General features: G+C 51.7%; 1 protein-coding gene and 1 pseudogene across 1 annotated transcript; one reads left to right on the forward strand and one right to left on the reverse strand.

Annotated features, from left to right (window-relative positions):
• Positions 1-1,582: 1,582 nt before the first annotated feature.
• LOC129083588 (transcription elongation factor A protein-like 8) lies at positions 1,583-2,190 on the forward strand (annotated as a pseudogene).
• Positions 2,191-16,508: 14,318 nt separating this feature from the next.
• Positions 16,509-22,897, reverse strand: HS3ST6 (heparan sulfate-glucosamine 3-sulfotransferase 6). The gene is made up of 2 exons (XM_054589381.1): positions 22,485-22,897; positions 16,509-17,211 (listed from the first exon to the last, which is right to left on the reverse strand). Exons 1-2 carry the CDS (start codon positions 22,895-22,897, stop codon positions 16,596-16,598), a joined length of 1,029 nt encoding a protein of 342 aa, XP_054445356.1. The 3' UTR covers positions 16,509-16,595.
• Positions 22,898-23,214: the final 317 nt, after the last annotated feature.

Below are 23,214 nucleotides of genomic sequence, written 5' to 3' on the forward strand. Positions count from 1 at the left end.
CTACTAAAAACTAAGAATTAACAAGTGAATTCAGCAAGGTTAAAAATATTACATTAATAAACAAAAATCTATTGTATTTCTTTATACTTGCAATGAGCAATCCAAAACTGAAATTAAGAAAACAATTCCGTTTACAATAACATGAAAAAGAATAAAATACTTTTTATAAACTTTTAGCACAGAAGTGCAAAACTTATACTCTGAAAGCTATAAAATGTTGAAAGAAATTTTAAACATAGAAAGACATTGCATGTTCATAGGTTGAAAAAGTAAATATTACTAAGATGGCAATACTCCTCAAGTTGATCTGCAGATTCAGTGAAATTCCTTTCAAAATCCCATCTGGCTTCTTTGCAGGAAGTGACAAACTGATCCTAAATTTCATGTGGAAATATAAGGGACCCAGAATAGCCAAAGCAACCTTGAAAAAGAGCAAAGTTAGAGGAGTCACAGTTCCTGATTTTAAAATTTTACTACAAAGCTACAGTAATCAAGACAATGTGGTATTGGCATAAAGATATACATAGAGCCCTAGCTGCTGTGGCTCAGTGGATTGAACGTTGGCCTGCAAACCAAAAGGTTGCTGGTTTGATTCCTGGTCAGGGCACATGCCTGGGTTGCGGGCCAGGTCCCCAGTAGTGGGTGTGCAAGAAGCAACCAATCGATGTTTCTCTCATATATTGATGTTTCTCTCCCTCTTTTTCTCCCTCCCCTCTCTAAAAATAAATAAATAAAATCTTTTTTTTTTTAAATATACATAGAGATCAATGGAATAGAATTAAGAGTCCGAAAATAAACTCATACATCTATGTTAATTGTCAATTGATTTTGACACTTGTACCAAGACAATTCAATAGGGAAAGAACAGTCTTTTCAAAAAATGGTGCTGGAGCCCTGGCTGGTGTGGCTCAGTGAATTGAATATGGGTCTGCAAAACGAAAGATTGCCAGTTCAATTCCAGTCAGGGCACATGCCTAGGTTGCAGGCCAGGTCGCCAGTTGGGGGCATGTACGAGGCAACCAATAGATGTATCTCACACACTGACATTTCTCTTCCTCTTTTTTTCCCTCCCTTCCCCTCTCTCTAAAAAGTAAATAAATAAAATATTTTTAAAAACATTATAAAAAGAAATGGTGCTGGGGAAACTGGATATCCAGATGAAAATGAATAAAGTTGGACCCCTACCTCATACGATATGCAAAATTGAATTCAAAATAGAATCTAAATGTCAATGCAAGACCCAAATGTGAGATCTAAACCTATAAAACTCAAAGAAGAGAATTTTGGTGTAAATCTTTGTGACCTTAGATTAACCAATAATTATTTTAGATATGACACCAAAAGCACAAGCAAAGAAAAAACATAAATTAGACTTTAATCAAAATTAGAAAACCTTGTGCTTCAATAGGTACCATCAAGAAAATGAGGGCTCTCTAATGCTGGAGGAGAAAAATACTCTGAATCCTTTTGGAAATCTTGGTATTTTGGGCAGGACACAAATCAAGTGAGGGAAGGAGAAAAATTTCCCCGATCACTGCAGGATTAATTTATTTAAAAAGGCAGTAATAGAAAAATACTCACCATGTAAAAGTCTTGTGAAGAAAATGAAGGAAAACCACAGAACATGCCAAAAGCTGAAGAAGACCACCCTCAGAAAATGTACCACAAGAGGCAGAAGGAAATCCTCAACCTTCTAAAAAGGTACAAACCAAGAAGCAGAAGGAATCCTTAGAAGCAGCCCAACTCAACCTGTCCAAGGATTTAAAGAGGACACTCCCATTAGGTATTTGGATCCTGAAGAAATGCTAAGAGGATTAGGTGAGTTGGAAAGGTTTAGGGAAAAAATAAGAAGAGTAAGAAACAAGTTTGTGATGATGCATTGGAAGCAAAGGCATTCACGCAGCTATTCTTAAAAAAAAAAAAAAAAAAAGATTTTTTAAAATTTATTTTTAGAGAGGGGAAGGGAGGAGGAGAGGAAAACATCAATGTGTTGTTGCCTCTTGAGTGCCCCCTACTGAGGACCTGACCTGCAACCCTGGCATGTCCAAACAATGGATTTTATTTAGCCATAAAAAGGAATGAGAAGCTGACCAGGAATCAAACCAGCAACCTACTAGTTTGCAGGTCAGCACTGGGCCACACCAGCCCGGGCCACACAGCCATTCTTATCCTGTGTGCTTTAGGCCTTGATTTTTTTTTTTTTTTTTTTTTTGAGGGAGGGTCCTATAGTAAAATCTGGCCTCTGCTTTCCTTCTGTGAGCATTTTTCTGATGTAGCTTTTACCTTCATTTTACTTTTAATCCTCTTGTGGAATTTTGTTTTAGGTAGTTTCCTTGTTACCAGCATCTTACTGGATTTTGTATTTTGACCCATTCTCCAGGTCTATTTTTCAACTGGGAAGTTTCACACATATGCATAAAAATATGTTCATTCCATATTGTAAAGTAAAAAATAACAAGTTACAAAGCAGCACATTCAGTATCGGCTCACATACGTAGGATAAAAATCCCAAATTGTGTGTGTGCATGTGTGTGGATACATACATACATTTGCTTATATGTATTTTTAATTAACACATCCCACAGACAATTAAAATATTATTAATAAGTAAGGGAATCAATTAATTTGCTACCAGCTTATAAAGGCAATGGGGGTACCCAAATTCTTGATGAAATAATTATTTAAATGTAAACCTCAAATCACCACTGGCTCTCTTAGCCAGAGGAATAAAACTGGCAACTATTATTTTTAAAAAATAAAAAGACAATCCAGAGACTGGGAGAAGATATTTGTAAATCAGGTATCTGGTAAGAGACTCATATCTAGACTTTATTTAAAAATCATTACAATTCTTTAAAAACAGAAAAATAAGTCATTTTAAAAATAAGCAAAATATCTAAACAGACATTTCTCAAAAGAAGACACACAAATGACTAATGAGCACATGAAAAGATCAAGGAAACGCAGATTAAAACCCCAGTACGATACCACCTCACACCCACTATCATGGTTATAATCAAAATGTTGATAAAACAAGTGTTGGTGGGAATGTGAAGAAAGTGGAACCCTCATACACTGCCAGTGGGAATGTGAAATGGTGCAGCCACTTTGGAAAACAGTCTGACAGTTTCTCTCATGACTTAACATAATTACCATGTGATTCAGCATCCCCACTTCCGAAAAGTGAAAATGATTATGTACACCAAAACTTGTACACAAATGTTCAGAGCAGCACAATAGCCAAAAACTAAAAGCAATCTCAATTCCTTCACCTGATGAACGGATATAAAAAAATGCAGACTGTCCACACAATGGATGTTATTTAGCCATAAAAAGGAATGAAACACTGATACATGCTATAACATGGATAAATCATTAAAACATCATGCCAAGTGAAAGAAGCCACACACATCCACCCTGGGGAGGGCAGGGACTCTGCCAGGCGAGGGTATGTACACATGCATGAATGAGTCACCTGGCCCCTAGGCGCCTGTTTGGGTCCTCAATCACCCTGCAAGCGTCCTTAGCCCAAGGAGCTCTGCCTCGGAGCCGGGTCTGCACCCCTCTTCCTTCTTCCAGCGTCCTGACTCTGACTGGCACTTGTAGTCTGGCCTGCTCAAGGGATCTTCTGGAAACAACCAAAAAAATGCAAATTATGTAATTTCAGTGGTTCTGCATAGCAGTAAAATGCTCTCACATAGGCATTTGAACTATCAACACACAATATAAAGATGGATGGTAAAATTCATGCTGATATTTTAATTTTTCCTTCCTTAGAATGACATTGAATAGCAGATAAAACTACCACTGCAAATCAAGAGAGAAAAAGAGACGAAGAGAGATTGTGAGGAAAAGGAAAAAACTTTCTACTTTAGTAACTTTATCAGCAATTTTTTTCTGCTTTTTGAAAAGGAGGTCCTGGACTTTCATCTAACACTGGGCCCTGAAAATTATGTAGCTGCCCTGGATTTAATCCACATGAACACAAGCTCTTTGAGGCCTTCAAGAATTCTTGAGAGTATAGAAGTGATCCTGAAACCAAAAATTTTGAGAACTGCAGTTCTAAGAGCACAAGAGCCGTGTTAGCTCAGGACCTTTGCACATGCTATTCCCTCTGCCAGGAAAACATTGTCTGCCCACATTCCTTGGCTCGTGGCTCCTACTTTGCATCACTCAGATCATTGCTTCCATTCTCACAGCTCTTCTGACCCTGACAGTCCTGCCTCCCTTTCATGAGGATTCTGTGATTACATTGGAAAAATCCAGGATAATCTCCTCTTAAGATCACAATCTCCCCATCTTCTTAACCGAATTCTACTTGCAAAGCCCCCTTTACCCTGTAAAGTACATATTCACAGGTTCTGGGAATTAGGATATGGATATCTTTGGGCACCATTATTCAGCCTACCCCAGGTCCTCTTCTGAAGTCTTCCCTCTTCCTGGTACTTACTAAATTGTGTGTGCATGGGATGACTATTTGTTTATTGTCTGCCTGCCCCGCAAAGAGATGCAATGCGCTACCAGGCAGGGACCATTTCTGCTTTGTTCACAAGGCACCTCCAAAACCTGGCACAATGCTGAGTACGTTGGTACATGCTGGGAGCATACTTGTGGAATGATTAAGATAAAAGTTTCCTGTGAAAACAGCCAACAAGCCCCCCTCAGTCCACGCGACAGATGAAGAAGCTTGCGTGGGGGTGTTTCCAGGGTCACATGTACATGTCCTGCCTGATGGGCCAGTGGACCTGTCAGGGCAAGCACCTTCCCTTTGTTTCCCACAGCCGAAATTCGCAGTCCCCACCCTTTGTTCTTTCCTGCAGGTTGGATGACAAAGGGAAGCAACTGTGGCTATGCAACCCATTTGAGAACCAAATGAAACCCACTGTCTGCACAGAGCTGCGGAAATGCAGAGGGTCACGGCCCGGTACCCGTGGGAGCCCTGCCCTGGCCTGTCAGCTGGCTTTCTCCAAGAGCTCTCCCACCAGGCACGGCAGGAGGAGAAGTCCCTCGACTAAGGAGATGCCAGTGTCCAGAGGCCTTGAGAGCAAAACCACACCAGAAAGGAGACCTCAGCAGGCAGACACAGCATCTCGGTACCGTTTGTGCACGTTGGGGAAGACAGGCACTCGATCTCCCGGCCAGCATTAGCACCCTTACATACAGAAAATGTGGTCAACCTGTGCACTTTGCACTTCCTCCAGGAGAAGGAGGTACACTGGAGAGAGAACCAGAGGAAGTGGAGTTGTTGCAGAGAGGCTCTGGGCTGCACTATAAATACCTGCATCTGGTCCCTGACAAGACTTGCTGCTTTTTATAAAATTATGTTTCTCATTCTCTCTCAGAAGTAGGATGTGGCTTTGATTTTTCTTTTTCTGGTATGGGAAGAAGGAGTGCTGGAGCCACTTGGATTTTCCTGGCATCTCTTAGCTGTGGCAGGGGACAGACACACAAATCGTTCCATAATGTGAAGACAGGAGGGGACATAGGTGAATTCTGGCCGAGGGCCAGTCAGCCATGCCCAGAGCCACCCCGTCCCCCACCCTCACGGTGGCCGGCCTCCCAACACCGAAGGACCCTCTCTGGAGACCACGCACTGCCAGTCTTACTTCCAAAAAGCCTAGGTCCCACCTTCCCCTGAAAACCTTTGTCATCATGATCCTTGCCTTCACCCTCTGCCTCCCTGGCCCTCACACACACCATTAGCATCCTCACAGGGTGCGGATTTGGGCTCTAGGGGAGGCAGACCTGGGCTGATGTTCTGGCTGGGGCTTTTCTCAGCGACATGACCTCCATCTAGTCACTTAACCCCTTGGAGCCTCGGTTTTCTCATCTGTAAAATGGAAATATGGTTACACCTACATCATGAAGTCATTTAAGGTTGCAAAGACAATTCATGCGTCCTGCAGGAGTGATGGGATGTGGTGGGAAGCGTTCAGTAAACCTGCATCATGGTCAGTACCGTGGGGACGTTATCAGACCATAGGCTGCGCCAGCTTTCTCGCCCGAGTTCAGAATGGAGGAAGACTAACCAGCCTGGCCCTGGGGGCTGGAGTGAGGCTTTCCCTGAAGGAGAGGGAGAGCAGAGGAAGCTCAGGGAAGGTGTGAATGGCATTAGGCCAGTTACACCAAGACAGAGGGCCAGGCTCCCAACATCCCCATGTGGGTCTCGATTTTGTTTTTGTTTTGTTTTTTTGTTTTTTTTTGAGGGACCACTCAAATCAGCAGCACTTGTGGGGAAGTCCAGCCCAGGGAAGCTCCTCTTGAGGGTCCTCTGCCATGGAGCCCGCAGAGAGGGGGCTTCGTATAGCAACTGCATGACCAACCTGTAGCTGTTCCCCTGGGGCCTTATTCTCCAGGGGCTGGTTCATGCCTATCAGCTTTTTCTTCCCTCTTTAAAGGAGGGAAATGCAGTTGAGAGGTCCACAAGGTATCTACTGTGCCTGCATCTATGGAGCCATATCCAGGGGACAGGGCACACATGGAGGCAGAATGAGATGCCACATCTCCCTTGAGGTCTCAGCTTCCACTGAGAAAAAGACGCACACAGCACATGGGCTGCAGGTGAGGGGCCGTGAATGAGGAGCCTGACCTGGCAGTAAGGAAAAGGCCAAGTTCAATTCTTTGTGCCTGCCAGAGGGGCACAAGAGTGGACAAGGTAGCAGCCCTCAGCCCAACATCAGGGCCACCTAACAGCTTGCTAGGTAGAAACCCATGGCCCCATGGACATGCTGAATCTCAATGCCTGGAGAGGGCCTAAGATCCCTAGGTATGATGTAGCCAGGCTTGGAAAACCTGGGACACCTCTCCAGACAGTAGCTGGGGACCAGGCCCCAAATGGAGAAAGCCCAGTAGGTGGAAACAGGGCCAGTCAAGGATGCTGAGGCATTGCTTCCCCCAGACACTAGCCTGGGCCTCAGAGCCCAGAAGCAAAGGCAGGTCCTGGGTCATTGCTTTGGGGTCTGTAATTGGCAAAATCATGCTTCCCCACAAGGTGTCTACATCCTGATCGCTAGAACCTGTAACTATGTACCTAATATGGCAAAAGGGACTCCACAGATGGGATTAAGTTAAGGGTTTTGAGTTGGGAGATTATCCAGGATTATCTAGGTGGGCCCAAGGTCATCACAAGCATCTTTACAAGTGGAGAGCTTTTCCCAGCTGCAGTCAAAAGAAATGTGACAATGTAAGAAAGGTCAGTGAGATTTGAAGCACAATAAAACTCTGCTCATTGTTTCCAGCTTTGCTAATGGAGGAAGGGACCAGGAGCCAAGGAATGCAGGCAGCCTCCAGAAGGAATGGCCCTCAGCCAACAGCCATCAGGGAAATGGGGACCTTGGTCCTACAACCACAAGGAACTGAATTTTGCAAACATTCTGAGCAGGAAACAAGATTCTCCCCTGGATCCTCCAGAAGGAATGCAGCCCTGCCAGAGCTGTGATTTTATCCTGATGAGACCCAGGCTGGACTCTGCCTTTCAACACTATAAGATAACATATTTGTGTTGCTTTAAGACGGTAGGTTTGCAGTGATTTGTTAAGGCAGGGATAGAAAATGAAGACAAGGCTCCTTCTTGCAATGCTGACAAGCCACTTCATGTTGTCAGCTGCCCCCAGAGGGAACCCCATGCCTCTCTCCCCCATTGAGGACACTTGGGGTTACGGAGGCCCTGCCGTGTCCCACGCACACACACGCAGCCCCGACCCAGTGCTGACCTGCTAGCAGGAGCCACACAGAGGAAGGCAAGCAGTAATTCTTTTTCTCCAACCCTGTGTTAGTTTCCTGGAGCTGCTATAACAAAGAACCACAAACTGAGTGGCTTAAAAAAGAAAAGATTTAGCCCTGACCGGTGTGACTCAGTTGAGCATAGTCCTGAAAAGCAAAAGGTCACTGCTTCGGTTCCCAGTCAGGGCACATGCTGGGGCTGCAGGTTTGGTGGGTACAAGAGGCAACTGATCAATATTTCTCTCTCATGTTGATGTTTCTCTCCCTCTCTTTCTCCTTTCCTTCCGCTCTCTTTAAAAATAAATTTAAAAAAAATTAAACTGTACCACTGAATGCAAAAATAAAGGTGCACTTTTTAAAAAAAGAAAAAGATTTTTTTTTTCTCTCACAGTTCTGGAGGCCAGAAACATGAAATCAAGGCATCACAGGCTAGGCTCGCTCTGAAAACTGTTGGGGTCTTCCTGCCTCTTCCTGCTTCCGGTGTTGCCAGCAGTCCTTGGAGTTTGTTGGCATCACTCCAATTCCTGTCTCCATCATCACATGGCCTCTTCTCTGCATGCCTGTGTCCTCACTTCTTCTTAGAAGGACACCAATCATTGGAGTTAGGACTCACCCTGATCCAGGATGCTCTTATCTCAAAATCCTTAACTAATTGCATCTGCAAAGACCCTATTTCCAAACAAGGTCGGTCACAGGTTCTTGGTTGACATAAATTTGAGGGGACACTATTCAACCCACCACAGACCTCTTTGGAAGGTAAGCTGCTGTGGCCTCACTTCCTGTCTGCCGGGACAAGAGCCTCCTGTAGAAGGTCCAAGTCCAGCCTGGGTTTCCACTTCTGCTCTCAGACGGGGCTGTGAGGGGGTTCCTCACAGAGGGAAGTTCTGCCTCAATTATGCCAGAACTATAAAATTCCTCAGAAAAGTTCCTGGTGACAGCATGTACCCTTACAGAGCCCCTCTTAACTGGTGTCTGGATGAGGACACAGACCCTTCTCACCACAGTTTGCCAGCTCTGACTGGATGTTACCACAGAAGGGAACTGTGGACATGGTCATCAGATTTGGCATTCCTCCCCTCCCCCACGCTGTCCTGCAGACCACAGGCTCTACCGTACGGACAGGGGATTTCTGAAAGACCATGCACATCTCCCCCATGGCCCCAGGACTTGTTTCTAAAAGCATTTGTGTTTACAACAGGATAAGGACTAAACATTTTTTTCTGGCAAGAATTAATTCTGAGCTTATGATACTTAATGAAAACCTGGCTGCACCCACAGGGTCTTCTCCAGACCGGCGCCATCCTTCCCAGTGCTTCTGAGGAAGAGTGGCAGGGTAGGTGACCTGGGAGAGCTGCCCATCCACATGGACCCAAGGGTGGAAACCCCTGGTATAAACCAAGTCACCATTTTGTAGCTTCCGGGTTCTTCTCCACATCTTACCATCTACAAAGTGAAGGTGGCATAAACCTTGTCTGAGCTCTGCTCCACGTTTCCAGATGTTCTGCCTGGTTGGCACACCCTGTTGTATCAGTTTTCTGTGCTGCATAACAAATGGCCACCAATTGCCAGCTTAAAACAGCACCCATTTATTTCTTCACACTTTCTGTGAGTCAGGAGGGGGATGCAGCTTAGCTCAGGGTCTCACACCATCTGAGGTCCAGGGACCTCTCCCAAGCTCACGTAGTTGTTGGCAGAATTCATTTTCTTGCATTTGTAAGACTGAGATCCCTGTTTTCTTGCTAGCTGGACCCCTCTCAGCTCTTAGAGGCAGCCTCCAGTTCCTCTCCGCAGGGCCTGGCAGGTTCTTCCAGACCTGCCAGGGCAGTCTCTGACTTCTGTTTCTTCCTTGTAGACTCCCTGTTATGAACTAAATGTTTGTGTTCTCTGCAAAACCCTATGTTGAAATCCTCGCCACCCCCAGGTGATGGTATTAGGGAGCAGGGCCTTTGGGAAGCAACTAGGTCATGAGAGTGGAGCCTCATGAATGAGATCAGTGGCCGTGTCAGGAGAGAGCGAAAGCTTGCTTCCTGTGTCTGCTCTCCGCCCATGTGAGAACTCAATGAGAAAACAGCGATCGCAAGCCAGGAAGCAGACGCCATCAGCCACCAGATGTGTCAGCACCTTGATCTTGGACTTTCAGCCTCCAGAACTATGAGAAACCAATGCTTGTTGTTTAAGTCGCCCAATCTATAGTATTTGTCGTAGCAGTCTCTGCTAAGACACCCCCTTTTTATTTGTTTTTATTGAGGTGAAATTCACATACCTTAATATTAACCATTTTAAAGTGACCAGTTCAGTGGCATTCACAATATTGTGCCAACACTCTAGTTCCACAACATTTCATCACTCCTGTACTCAGTAAACTAGACCCCCTTTGAAGAGCCCACCTGATCAGATCAGGCCCACCCAGGATGCTCTCTCTCCCTTATCGCGAACTCAAAGTCAATTGGTTAGCAACTGAATCACAAGAGTGACATCCTTCAAATTCACACTCACGGGGAGGGAATTTTATAGGACATGTACACCAAGAACCAGAAATCTTGAGGGCCTTCTCGGAATTCTGCCTACCATACCCATCCACCCAAGGGCCAACCCCAAAGAACCACTTCCTCCTTCTGCTCTAAGCTGGCATCCATTTCAATAAGCTCACATCATAGCACAGGCATTGAGGGTCTGAACGATGGGCAGACAAACCTGGGTATGTGTATTCTGCCAGGTCCTGGTAACATGGGGCCCTTCTCAGGCTCGATTTACTCATCTGTTGAATGGGAATGATAACACAGCTACCTGAAAAATAAAATAACATTGATTGAGCATTTGCCCGAAGCCAGCACTGTGTTCATACTTTAAATGCATTCTTCTGTGCCCAGGAAATGCTAGCTGTTACTATAAGTGGCACCTGCCTCCTTTCCTTCTTTCCCATTCTTTCTAACTCCACAAGCTTCTGGGCCCTTTCCGGGCATGCCATGAGGTGGTGAACTCCCTAGGCACAAAGGAAGCCTGGGTTTGTTTCTTCTCTTGCTTCTGGGCCATGCCTGCAATTCTGCACCCCCAGCAAAGCTCTCCCTAGCCTGTGTGCACTTCTCTTTTTGCACCCCAATAAAACCAGCCAATGATGGAAGCACTAGACCCCCTGCACAAACCCTTTTATGAGGAAGCTTCCCAGCCAGAGCCCTGACAGTGAAATCAGAAGCCAGACAGTTTCTGGATGATTCTCCAAAAATATTGGTGTAGTTGGCAGAGGAGTTCCCCTGCTGTGTAGCCCCTCGATCTTCCATCCATTATCATGGGAGACAGGCTTTCCCAGTGGCAGTCAAAGTGTTTGTCTCTGGACTGGCTTTCCATCAGATAGCCCGTCCTCCCTCGAGGAAGAGGAAGGGAGTGATAAGATCTGACCTGTGGGCAGCTGTCAGGCAGGGCCAGCTCTTCTCCCAGCACTTGTGACCGTCAGGGAGGGCTAGGATCGAAGACACAGGGAGAACAAGATTTCCGATTATTCTCTGATGCCCAGTGCGGTTCCCATTTTCCCCTTAATCAGAATCCTCTTGTATGAAATCCTCCTGGCAACAGTTTTGCATTAACTCTCTTGGTTGACTGACTTTTCATATGGCTCTTCCAGGGGAAAAGTGCATGCAATGTGGCTCAGATTAAGCAGAATGAAAGGAATTCCTTGGCCTCAAAGCTGGAGATTTGGCTCTGAGCCAGAGAAGGGTCCCTGGCCTCTTGTCTGATATCCCTGAAGCCTGGGCAGTGCCCGCGCTGGGAGTCTCATTATTTCTGAAAGATAGGACACTAACATCCAGGGCAGCAGGGCTCAGGGTCAGAGACATCGCCTAAAGCTGCCGTGCATGCTCACCTGGAGGGTCTGCTCGGCACCAGTGGCCTGCTATCCACAGAGTCACTGTGGTGGCCACCATAGACAGAATCTCCAGCCAGCCAGGCCTTCGGAGCGTTCCCAACCAGGCTCTGCCCTCAGCCTATCTGGAAATGCAGCCCTGGTAACCTTATCCAGAGTGTGGGCCCTGCCTCTGGACCCCAGCAGATTGACCAGCTTCCAGGAGCCACCGCAAGCCCACCTTCTCTGCCACCTGAGGTTTGATCAAACCTCTTTTCCCCAGGCCAGTTTGCCTAGCACAGGCTGTCCCTAACTTGTCCCATAGACCCCAGACTCACCACCCCTGCCCTGGGAGCAGATCAGAGAGGCTCCCCAAGCCTATGAGCCATGGAAGGGCTGCTGCACCCGGCCACTGGGCCCTGTGCCGCGGCCAGATGCTCCGTCCAGGGCTCCAGCAGCCTGGAACCCGGAATGTCCCAGAGTGCAGTTCCTGTCTGAGACAAATCCCCAGGGCGGGGGCTGTGGTTCACAGCTTGGCAAGGGGCCAAGGCTCCAAAGGGAACAGCTCCTGCCACAGAAGGACCTGAAACTCATGTTGTAACTCTTGTTTTTTTTAGATTCAGTAACTGTCTATTTTGATACCCATTAATCACAGAGCCAAACTACTGTTTGTTTACATCTCCCAGAGCCCATCCTCCTCGTTTACCACCTCGTTTACCTAACTCTTCCACACCACACCAACATTTCCCTGCCCTGAACCACCCAGGGCCAAGTAACAGACAACTACAGACAGCGTCGGCCCCTCTCGGTCACTGGAATTTTTCAAACCAGCCAACCCTAAGCTGTCTGCACTGCCCTGTCCTGTTTTTCATTTCTTTCTCTCTGATGTAAAACTCTCCACTTCAGGCCCAGACAAAGTAACAGGGACTGGATTTTCCCATTTGCCTGCAACAAGTGAAAAATGAGGCAAACCCTACAAAACAAAAACAGTGGTTTTCAGACACTGGACAGCAGGCAGCATAGGACAGTGTCACTGAGAGATAGGAAATAAGAAGGGGAGTCCTACAGTCACCCTGACTTGCTGCCTAGGGATGGCTTCTAGGTTCAGGGAGCAGAACTTCCCTCCCTGACTTTCATGATGAAGAGCCAGAGCATCCAGGGGAGCAAGGTGTCTAGAATCTGCCCTGGACAGAGTCCAGGAGCCACTCACAGACTGAGCTCAGGTATCTGCGGAGGGTGCCCCTCAAATCTTCAGCTGAGGACTGAGGGGTGCAAGTATGGGAGGAAACTGAGCCTGCCGGGAAGGAACAGAAGGACCAACCTCTGGTGTCACCTGGGGCTGGGAACAGCGCAGCTTCCAGCAGGGAAGCCGACTCCATGTACAGCTTCCCTTCACCCCTCTCATTTCTATGTCCCCAAGCCGTCCCTCCCTGTAACCTCATCCTGCTACACTGTGGTCCGTGCATCCCTTAATGAGTCCTTCATGTCCACAGCGAATGCATAAAGATCTCCCAGAACCTTGCCTCTCTGACCTATCCCTTTACTTGAAGGCTGGCTGGACTTCCACTTGTCACTTAGGCCCCTCTCTCATCCGTGGCCTGGCCCCCTCCTGGAAGGGACCATCTAAAGCTTGGAAGGGCTTCTGGACCTAGCTGGTGGGACAGGTCCCACATGGAACCATAGGGAGGATGGCCCAGCCCTGGACAGAGGGGCCACCTCAAAGGAGGATAGGAAGCGATGCGCACAGGATGGTAAGGAGGACATGCAAGCCGGCGCTTTCTGGGTCTCCTCTAGAATGAAGACTCAGGCTAGAAAATTATTTTGGGGCCAGTGACGTGGGTGGGTCCAGGTCCCAATGCCTCCCCCATCTCCAGCTTGTTACAAGGGTCCTAGGGCCGGGGTCTGCTGCGGCTTCCAGGCCAGTAGGGTGCACAGCTCTGAGTAGAGAACACTGTGCTCACCCAGATGCACGTGCCAGTCCAGGTGGCAGGGAGGAAGGGACCCATGGACCCAGCACATACCAAGCACAGCCAAAAGGTCTAGGAACCCCCAAAAGGGCTGGGGACCCCCCAAGGTAGAAGCAGTCACCTCCCAGGTTTCTCCAAGCCCCTTCCTGGATGCCCAAGGCTGTGAGGATCCCCACCCTCACTCACTCCGTTCCAGTCTGACTGGAGTCGGAGGGGTGGAGAAGGGGTCCTTGCTCTTCTCCACTGGGCGGAACAGGAAGAGGGTGATTGAATCAGAACTTCTCACCCCTTCTGGAACATCCCAACATGGAAAACCCACTAAGCAGCTGGGAGAGCAATTTAGAGACTTTAATTAAAGGCTGGTGACTCTCCCACAGAGCCCCACCCCCACACACAGCTGGGAGGACCCACCACATCTGCCCTCAACGTGTTCTGAGGCCCAGGCACCGGAGTTGGCGGTTAGGCCCAGTTTCCATTGAGAGGGGCGTGAGCAAAATAAACCCGGTTACTCTTTCTCCTCTTGGTTTCCAGAGTCTGCCTTCTGAGCTCTGCCTGGGCCCAAAGCCAGACAAACTAGTGGCCCCCACAGCTCTGCACCCAAGAAGCTTCAGGAAGGGAAAAGTGGGTTGTGTCGACAGACTCAGAAAAGGAACTCTTAATGTGGAGAGGAAATAAGCCCAGAGTGGGACCACAGAGGCCCTGTACTAAGGCTGTCCCCATCTCAGTGCGCACCCTCTGCAGCAAAGGCATTCCAGGTAGAGGGAACAGCATGTGCAAAGGCTATGAGGTCAGAAAGACCACAGAAGGTGGAAAGAGCTGACAGGGGCAGAAACTTAGGGGTGAGAAGAGCGCAGAGGCGGGCACGGGGGCACACCTCAGAGGGCGTGATAGCTGCCATCAGGAATCTGGTTTTCATTCTAGAAGCAATGGGGGGTGGGAGAGGAGACTAGAGTCTTTTAAAATAATGGTATCTGGTTTACTCTGAACACCTCTGGACTCCACGCACGCAGACTGCTCATTGCAGGAGAATAAAAGAGGTGGCAGGACAAGAGTGAGAGGCCCTGAAGCCATCCAGTCATGAGATGTCAGATGTTTGCACAAGCATGTGTCCAGGGAGAAGAAACACACATGGATCAGGCTGGGAACTTGGACAGGGACCAGGGGCTGTTCTGCCTTCCCTCCTGGCCCTGCAAACCAGGGCAGGCTTCCGTGCATTCCCTAAACGGGGCCCCAGCACAGGAAATAAGAACAAAGCTGCCTGGGACAAGTGCTCGCCCAGCAGGGATTCCAAAACAGAGTGCCCTCATTATTGTAAATTAAGCCAGCCCTCCCCTCCACCCACATCAGGGGTCTAAGTTGGTCTAAGTTGGGGAGGAGGCTATGGATACATCTCACCCACATCTGCCCACGTCTCTACCACATTTCCACCAAGGTCCCTTGGGACCAGCCCCCAGCCCTGCTCCTGGCTTGCCCCAGATGGTGGTCCTGGAATACAGTGCTGGCCCCTGGGGGCAGCTCCTGGCTGGAATGTCCTCGGGGACCCTAACTAGGAGGGCAAGGGGCCGGCCTCCTGGCTGCTAGAGACAAATGTCCCCATCTCTCTCTCCACCACCTTCTGGGCCTCTTCTCATACACCAACATCAGCTGACCCCAAATCTATTCCATAGGTGAGTCAGGTGACAAAGACAGTGGCCTGGGTGATTGGTGGGGCCACTGGCTCCCAGTCAGCCAAAGAGGAGAGTGGTGACTAACAAACTGCTACTCCCCTGAAAATCCTCCCTTATTCTGACCCTGGGGCCCAAGATAGGGTGCGGTCCCAAGTAGCCCAGAGTGCAAAGGCCACATCAAGGTCAAGGACCCGAGACCTGGGATATAGAGGCCACCACCGCCAGATGCTTCGAGGTCCCAGAGCAGCCTGGGCTTGCCAGGCCTGGGCATAAGGGGCCCTGGAGGTCATTGTCAGTGCAACTGGTGGGCACGTGGAAGACAGCACCATGACCAGGAGCAGGTAACAGTCATTACTGAGGGGCCTGGCATTCCCAGAGGTAAAGAGATGGACACGTACTCCAGCCTGCCTCAGTCTGGCCTCACTAGGTTAGGAGCTGAGCAGGCAGCTGGGCTGCAGATGGGCCTTCATTTCTGCCCATCCCCACCCATCCAGGGAGCCAGGTAGACACAGTAGAACTGGAACAGTGAGGGCCTTGGGCATGCTTTGTGGTATGGGCGTGCCTCGTGCCTTGTGGTGGGACCTGTGGGCTTGGCCTGTGGTGGGCAGTGAAGTGCTGTGTGGGGAGCTGATTGAAGACTGTTAGAGGCACCATCCCCTGCACCCAGGAGTCACTTCACACTCACTGGGCAGCAATTCCACCAGGTTTTCAGGAGGGAGTGTCCACTGGGCAGAAGGACGCCAAATTAGCTAAAGTCGTGGGTAAAGCCCAAAGAGGTGAGCAGATGCAGCTTTGATCCTGCCTCTCCATTCAAGTGGGTAACCTGGGACCTCAGCTTCCTCATCAAGATCATGGGACAACCCAGCTCAGTGTCTCAGGGCTGGGAAAAGAGCTCTACGATGGCCTCCAGAGTCACCAAAACTATGCTGTGTGTCCCTGGGCAGGCCTTAAACCTCTCTGAGCCTCAGTTACTCATCTGTGACACATGGCCAAGCTCATTAAACACCTCAACGGTGGTCTAAAGGATCAAGTTTGGATCTCTCCTGACACTCCAACAGTGCCCTTTAGAGTTAGCTAGTATGTGACTTCCATTCAAGGTGGAGGCGTAAGTAAACACATCTTGCCTCCACGCACAACCATAGCAAAAAATACAGCTGGAGTACAAAACAAATTTCACCCAGAATTGTTAGAGTTAGCTGGTATGATTGTCATTTCCCCGGGCAGTGGCACCCCCAACCCCCACCCTACAACCCTCAAGGTTATGTAAAAGAACACAGATCCAAACTTTATTTCTTAAATAGTTCTCTCTACCCAGAATGTGCACACAGCCTGCTCTGACTGGGTGACGGGCTTAAATTAAGGTTACTGAATATCCCCAGGCAGGGCCTGCACTGGCGAGGCCTCTCAGTCCCAGCCAAAGTCCTGACCAGTCATCTGGTAGAACTTTCGGTTGAAGGGCTGGTAGAAGTCCCGCAGACGCTGGACCACTGCCTCAGGCACTCGGGGGTGGGGCCGGCCCTTGGACTTGCCCAGGCAGCGAGGGCGGCTGCTCCCCTGGGCCTTCTGGAGGCAGGGGAAGCCCTTGGTGGCATTGAAGTAGAAGTGCTTGTGTGTGACAACCCTTCTGAGGCCCAGAAAGTCTTGTACGCGGCCAACTTCTCCAGCTGGGTCACTGACCAGGCGCTCACCACTGACAAACAGGAAGTGGGACAGGGGAAAGTATCGCAGCCAGTTGTCCAGGTGCTGGGCATAGAGGCCAATGCGCACAGCACTCCAGGCTGTGTCCACGGGGCCCAGGCCATGGCGGAAGGCCAGGGCTCGGAAGCTGGGCAGGCTCGGGGTCTTGGAGAGCATCTGGGCATAGTCAGAGATGGCCCGAGTCACAGGGTTCCGAACCACCACAATCAGCTTCATGGCTGGGGACATGTTGTGGATGCGGTGAGGGGCCTCAAGAGTCACAAAGTAGCTGGGAGTCTTCTCCATGGTGATCTGCCCATCCAAGGTGGGTGGCATCAGGCTCCTGCAGGTCGTGTGGAAGGAGAGGTGGACATGAGAGGGTGCTGGTTCCCCTCAAGCTTTCCCATTATCGACCAGTCCCAGATACCCAAGACTTAAACCTCTCTTTCCCCCAGGGAAGTCCCAAACCTTCAAGGTAGGTGAGGCTTCCCCCTCACCTAGACCAACCCATCCTAAAGTGCCAGGGTGGGCTGCATGGGATGTGTGTGGAGAGGATCCAGACCCGGAGAGGCTGCCAGGCGGCCCACCCTAGCTAGAATGGGCCCCCACCCTGACGCTACTGTGCCTCTCACTCCACACCAAGCACCAGAAAGGCCGGTGTCCTGGACTTGCCACCCACAGGGCTTTGCCCATTCTCCCCACACTGAAGACCCCTACACTGTAATTACCCCAGGTCACACTTTCATTAAGTGGCTGAAAGTATCACCTAAGTTAGGGCATTAATGATTTACAAGGGTCCTAATAAAGGACAGTCGCTTCTTTTTCTCACTCCCTTCCCTGAATAGCCTCCCCATCCCCACCCTTTAATTACAGCCCTGCTAATGCTCGCTGACCTGGACCCAGTTCAAATGCCAAAAGCCTCCAGCACAGCCCAGCACAGCACAGCACAGCTCGGCACATTGGGGACCAGTGACTGAGGTGGCCTGAGGACCCATCCCAAGACCTCAACAGCCAGGACCTCTCAGACCTGGCTCAGACCCCAGGGTGCAAGGCTGTGACTGCAACACTTCTGATTATTCCTCTCATTCTGATCAGGGGAGAGGGGCGCTGACCCCATACCAAGGTTCTCGGAGAGTTGTCTGATGACAGCCTCCTGACGGCCCCAAATTTGGGGGAGCCCGTCCTGAACTCCTCCCTGGGCAGGCCAGGTACCCTGAGCCATTTCCCAAAGTCAAGCCTCACCTGCCAGCCAGGTAGTGCAGGGAGAGGCGGGGCAGGGCGCTGCAGGGCCAGCTGAGCAAACAGCTCCAAGGGAGGACTGGAGAGAGGGCTGGAAACTAGGTCAATGGAGGCAGAGGCTGTGGGACCTGTGTCTTCAGAGGGGACCGTTTCTGCCCAAGGCCCTGCCCTGCCTCCAGTCCTTTGGGGGGACTTGCCCTGGTCCCCACGGGCAGCCTCCAGGTCTGGCCCCAGCCAGGAGATGATACACAGGACAAAGTTCAGTTTTCATCCAGCCTGAGGGACCCCCAGACTCAAGCTTCTGTGTGGCAGGACCCCAGTTTCCTCTTCATGCTCAGCCCCCCAATGAAACTCAAGCTGGGTGAACACACAGATAGAAACCCACACGCTGGGGTGCTTGGCTTAGAGGGCGCTTGCGATATGAGTCCCAGGTGTACCAGTGGCTCCCCAGAGACCACCCCATGGACTCAAGGGAGATGGGTGAGCTGCAGGATCTTCTGGCTCTGGGAGCTTCCCCATCCCCTCAAAACAAGGCCCTGGGCAGAGCTGATCTACAGAAGTCACGAGGAAGGGGTGATGACAATCATTTCCCCATTACAGTGACAAAGTGAGCTGGAAATCTCCCTCCAGCTCGCTCACTGCCCCATTTGATAGGCAGGCACACTGAGGCTAAGAGAGGGAATGAGCCGTTCGTGGATGGGGCGGGCACTACCCACAGCACTCCCATCCCTGGGCTGCAGCTGCTGGAAGGCGGGGTGTCAGAGAGGCTCCTGCTCTCAGAGCCCCTGCACTCATGCCCTGCCTTGTGACCGGGGAATGCAGGTGGGAAAAGCACCCAGCCCTCCTGGGATATTTTCAGTGAGACCTCAGGTGTTCACAAGGACTGAGACCAGGACTGCAGCCTGGGGTGGCCAGCTCAGGGGATCCCCCTTTCCACAAAAGGAAGTCAAAAGAAGGGGAGTCTCCCACACTGGACCTCACTGCTGAGACCCACTAGGAGAGGCCTGCGGTAGGACAGACAGACTGCCAGGTGGATCAGCAGTCACTGTCCCTCCTTTCATTGCCCTCCTCAGGAAAGGAACCAGCCCTAATTACTCCAGGAGCCACCACTCCCATTTTTGACGCCCCTTTCTTGTCCCTTTCTACCCTCAGGCATCAAGTGGCCCCAGAAGCACACCCTCTTCTCCCTCCCAGACTGGGCACTTTGCGTTCTGAACATCCCCTGACCCAGCACTCTTGGCTGAGTGGAGAGCCGGCCCGGAGGCACCCCAAAGACTAGCAGAGGGGACGGGAATGGGGAGGGGCTGCATGCAGACTTTCTAGACCTACTCTTGCTACAAACCAACTTTGAGATCTAAGAACTTTGGGATCAATTTCTTGTCTTCACCTGCCCTCAGAAGCCTGTCCTGGCCAGGGCATGGAGGAGGGTGGGGGTGGGAATTTGGGTGGGGGGTGGAGGGGAGAGACTGGGGAGCAGACGAACGTAAGGAACTGCACTCTGACTCTCACGCAGCAAACATCTGACAAGATGTTCCCCAGACTCTCCCTCCCAGTTCATCTGGTCTGCATTTCCCTGCAGCTTCCACCCAGCCCCAGGCCACTCTCCCTCCTAGGTCTCATCCCCCTTGATGGCCCACACCTTCCCTGGGCCTCATCCAGCCGTGCAGATGGGACCGAGCAGAAACCACTTAGGGTTCCCGTGTGAATCGATAGGGTGCTGGGGGTGGGGCATTGGTCCCCAGTCACAGGAGCCTCTCCCCAGGTTAACACAGGGAGAAAAGTCCCACAGAAACAGGATCCCTTCCCCAACATATTCAACCTGCCCACTCCCTGCATTAGTCCCAGGAGCCAAGGGGGCTCCCCCACCTGCACCCCTGCTGTCTCCTCTAGTTTTTCCCAAATGCTAAGGTCAAAGTATAGCCCCACCTGCCCCCAGACAGGATAGCCCTCCTGAAGAGACCTCGGGGTGCTGTCAACCAGAAGATGCTCAGTGAGTGAATGGACAGATGAGCAAATGCTGACTGAGTTTGGGGTCCACAGTCCCCATGACAGAGGACCTTCAAGAGTCTGAGAGTTAGGCTAACTGAGGCCAAGGGAGAAAGGTTTGGCCAAGGTCAACTTGGGACAGCCCCAGGACCCACCTGCCAAGGCCCATGAGAAGGCCTAGGGTCACTGCTCAGAATGAGGTCAGTCACAGCCCAGTGGGAATGGGTGTCCCAGACTCAGCTGAGGGCACTGGCTGCTCCTCCTCTATTTACGGCCCTAACCCTCCACCCAAAACAGGGCTCTGCACTCCTAAAGGCTCAGCCCAGGGTCCTGAGAGCAAACAACACCAGCAGACCATGCCCAAGGGCAGGCAGCCCCCTTTGCAGCTGGGGAAGGTGTAGGCATTTTCAGAGGCTCATTGCACACTCAGAGCAGGTTGAAAGAAAAGAAGGGCCAGAGGCACAGGACACCCATGAGCACACAGAGTTCACAGTTGTGCATGTCAGCACATGGTCACATGTGCTAGGCACCCTGCTTCCAGAGCCCTTGCACACACGCCCTATCTCATGCCCTGAGAATTCAGGTGGGAACAGCACCCAGCCCTCGTGGGATAAGTTCAGTGAGACAGACCCCTTTGTGGGCACTCCAGAAGCTCAGCAAGCCCAGCTCCTGCTCACTGTGCACCAACCAATGAGGGGCCAGTGCTAGCCAGCCCAGACAGACAGCTCTGGATTAATGGGGCAAGGCCACCGTGACCTGACCCTCTGCATCCCCTGCATCCACCCCTTTCCCCAGTGGAGGTGGCTCTAAAATTGAGAAGGGAGAAAATCTCATCTCTACCACAGCTAAACTCACTCCTGAATCCCCTGGCTCTGATCCTGGGCACCCCAGCGTCCCAAGAAACCCTCCCCAGAGCTGAGGGTCTGACCTACAGTCCGGGCGTAGTGCCTGCAGCCTTTCAGGCCCTCATCCTCCCCGGACCTGTCCCTCAGAGCTGGAGCAGGCACCCAGGGAAGCCTGAAACGGGTCTCAGGATCCTTGGTTCTTTGAGAACTCTTTTAAGGTTCAACCCATTCTGGCCTCCCCATTAGCTCCCCATTAGCCCGGCTCAGGGTCTCCCCTCAGCTCCGTATAGTCCAAGTTTTGGGGATCAGTCTGGTCTCTGAAGTTTGCACTACTGTTAACAGTGTGTCCTCTACTTACCTTCCCACAGCCTTCTCTCCCTCTGCCCCCCCGACCTCCCCTTCCTTCTCCTCTCCACAGCAGTGAGGCATCAGAGGTGCTTTGGGATGCCAGTGGCATTGCCGGAGTGGGTAGCAGTCTCTCTAGGCTCTGAGGATGCAGCCAGTTGGACCGAAGGATGGACTCACCTCCCTCCCATCACCACTCAACTTCCCTAGGATCCCCCAACAACTGCAGTCCTTCAGAGCTCAGGAGCCAGAACCCCTGTTTTCACTGGGGCCTCTCCAAACCTATGAGTGGTTTTAAGGCAAAAGGCAAAGAAAGCAAATGAGGGTGGGGGTGAGGAATCTGGGAACAGAGAAATTGGTGTACCTGGAGGTGAAGAGTCTAGGTCCTGCCACCCCACCCCACCCCCGCCCCCGCTCCCCACTAATTCACCAGGTGACCTTGGGCAGGGCCCTCTCTGCCCCACAAGGGCTGGTCCCAAGCTAGGGGCTGAGGTGCGAGCTTTCAGGGAGTGGGGTGACTCACTCTCCATCTATAAGCCTTAATTTCCCCCACAAGAAGGGACAGCGCAGGTGACAGGCTTGCATGCAACTGACAGAGGCGGCAGGCAGGGTGTCACACTCCGGCCTTCAGTGCCAACCTCAGCAGGGAGGGGCTGGCGTTCCACCAGCCCCCAGGACAGGCTGTTTCATGTGGGGGTAGGTGTTCCCTCCCCGACATTCCACACCGCACCCCAAGGCCATCCCCGGTAGGGGCAAGGCAGCTATAGAGCCCTGTGACATGAAACTGGGGTCCCCATTCTCACCCTTGGGAGGCAGACACTTCTAAGAGACTGCGCGGATCCTGGAGGCCACTTCCTGGGGAAACTGGCCAGCAGGGGAGGATGACTGAGCCTGATGAATTTCTAAAGAGCCTCAAACCCCACTAGTTTAAAACTACTGCACTTGTAAGCTGGGATCGCACCCCCTCGACCCAGTCTTGCTGAGACTCCTCAGCAGCCCGAACCAGGGCTTTCCCCGGAGTTTTCAAAGTTTCTCGGAGCCCCCAGCACGTGACCAAGCCTCGGGCCCCGCTCCCACCCAGGCTGGTCTCAGCCCGCGATGCCCGAGACCTTTCCTTGCCGCGCACCCACGCTGTTGCCCGGAAGGCTCCGGCCTGGGAGCGCACAGAAGCCGATGGGGAGGAAAGGCCCGAGGCACTTACCGGTACCAGGCGAGGCCGCGCTCGTACCACCTGTCGAAGAAGTGAGGCTCGGAGCCGAGGGCGCGGACGTCGGGGTGCAGGCGCAGGAACTCCAGGAGGGCGCGCGTGCCGCCCTTCTTCACGCCCACGATGAGTGCCTGCGGGAATCGCTGGCGGCCGGCGCCTCTGGCCACCGGCAGATCCGGCGCCCCCGGGCAACAGGCGGTGCTGGGCGGCACCGCGGGTGCTGGGGCTGGCACGGGGACGCGGGCGGCCGGAGGGCAGCAGCCCGGGAAGGTGCAGAGGCAGTACACTCCCAGCACCAGCGCAGCGAGCAGCAGAGGCGCGCGGGGCGCACGCAGCGCGGCCCCGGGCCCTGCCCCGGCGCCCCGGCTACACCCGGCCCCGCCGCCCAGGCCGGCGCTACCTGCCATCCGGCCGCACCGAGCCCAGACCCGGGAGCGTGGGCTGCAAGAGGGCGCTCATCCCGGTCCGCGACGCCTTCAGCCGGAGGCTCCGGGATTATGCTCTGTGCCCAGCTTCCCCACGGCCCTGGAGTGGGCGCGGGGCGGAGCCGGGGTCGGTATGCCCCGCCCCTACTGGGCCACTGCTCCTCCGGGTTACGGAGCACCCACCGTTGCCCCGGCTCAACGCCGAGCTTCCGAGAATACCTGGACGCGCCCTCTGGGGAATTCTGGGCTCCAGACCTCTCGGCTCCAGGTCTTCATCCTCGCGCTCTGGGATGGGGCAG

Source organism: Pteronotus mesoamericanus, unplaced genomic scaffold (genome assembly GCF_021234165.1).
Source record: "Pteronotus mesoamericanus isolate MK-2021 breed Mesoamerican mustached bat unplaced genomic scaffold, CSHL_Meso_final scaffold_167, whole genome shotgun sequence".
Taxonomy (NCBI): domain Eukaryota; kingdom Metazoa; phylum Chordata; class Mammalia; order Chiroptera; family Mormoopidae; genus Pteronotus; species Pteronotus mesoamericanus.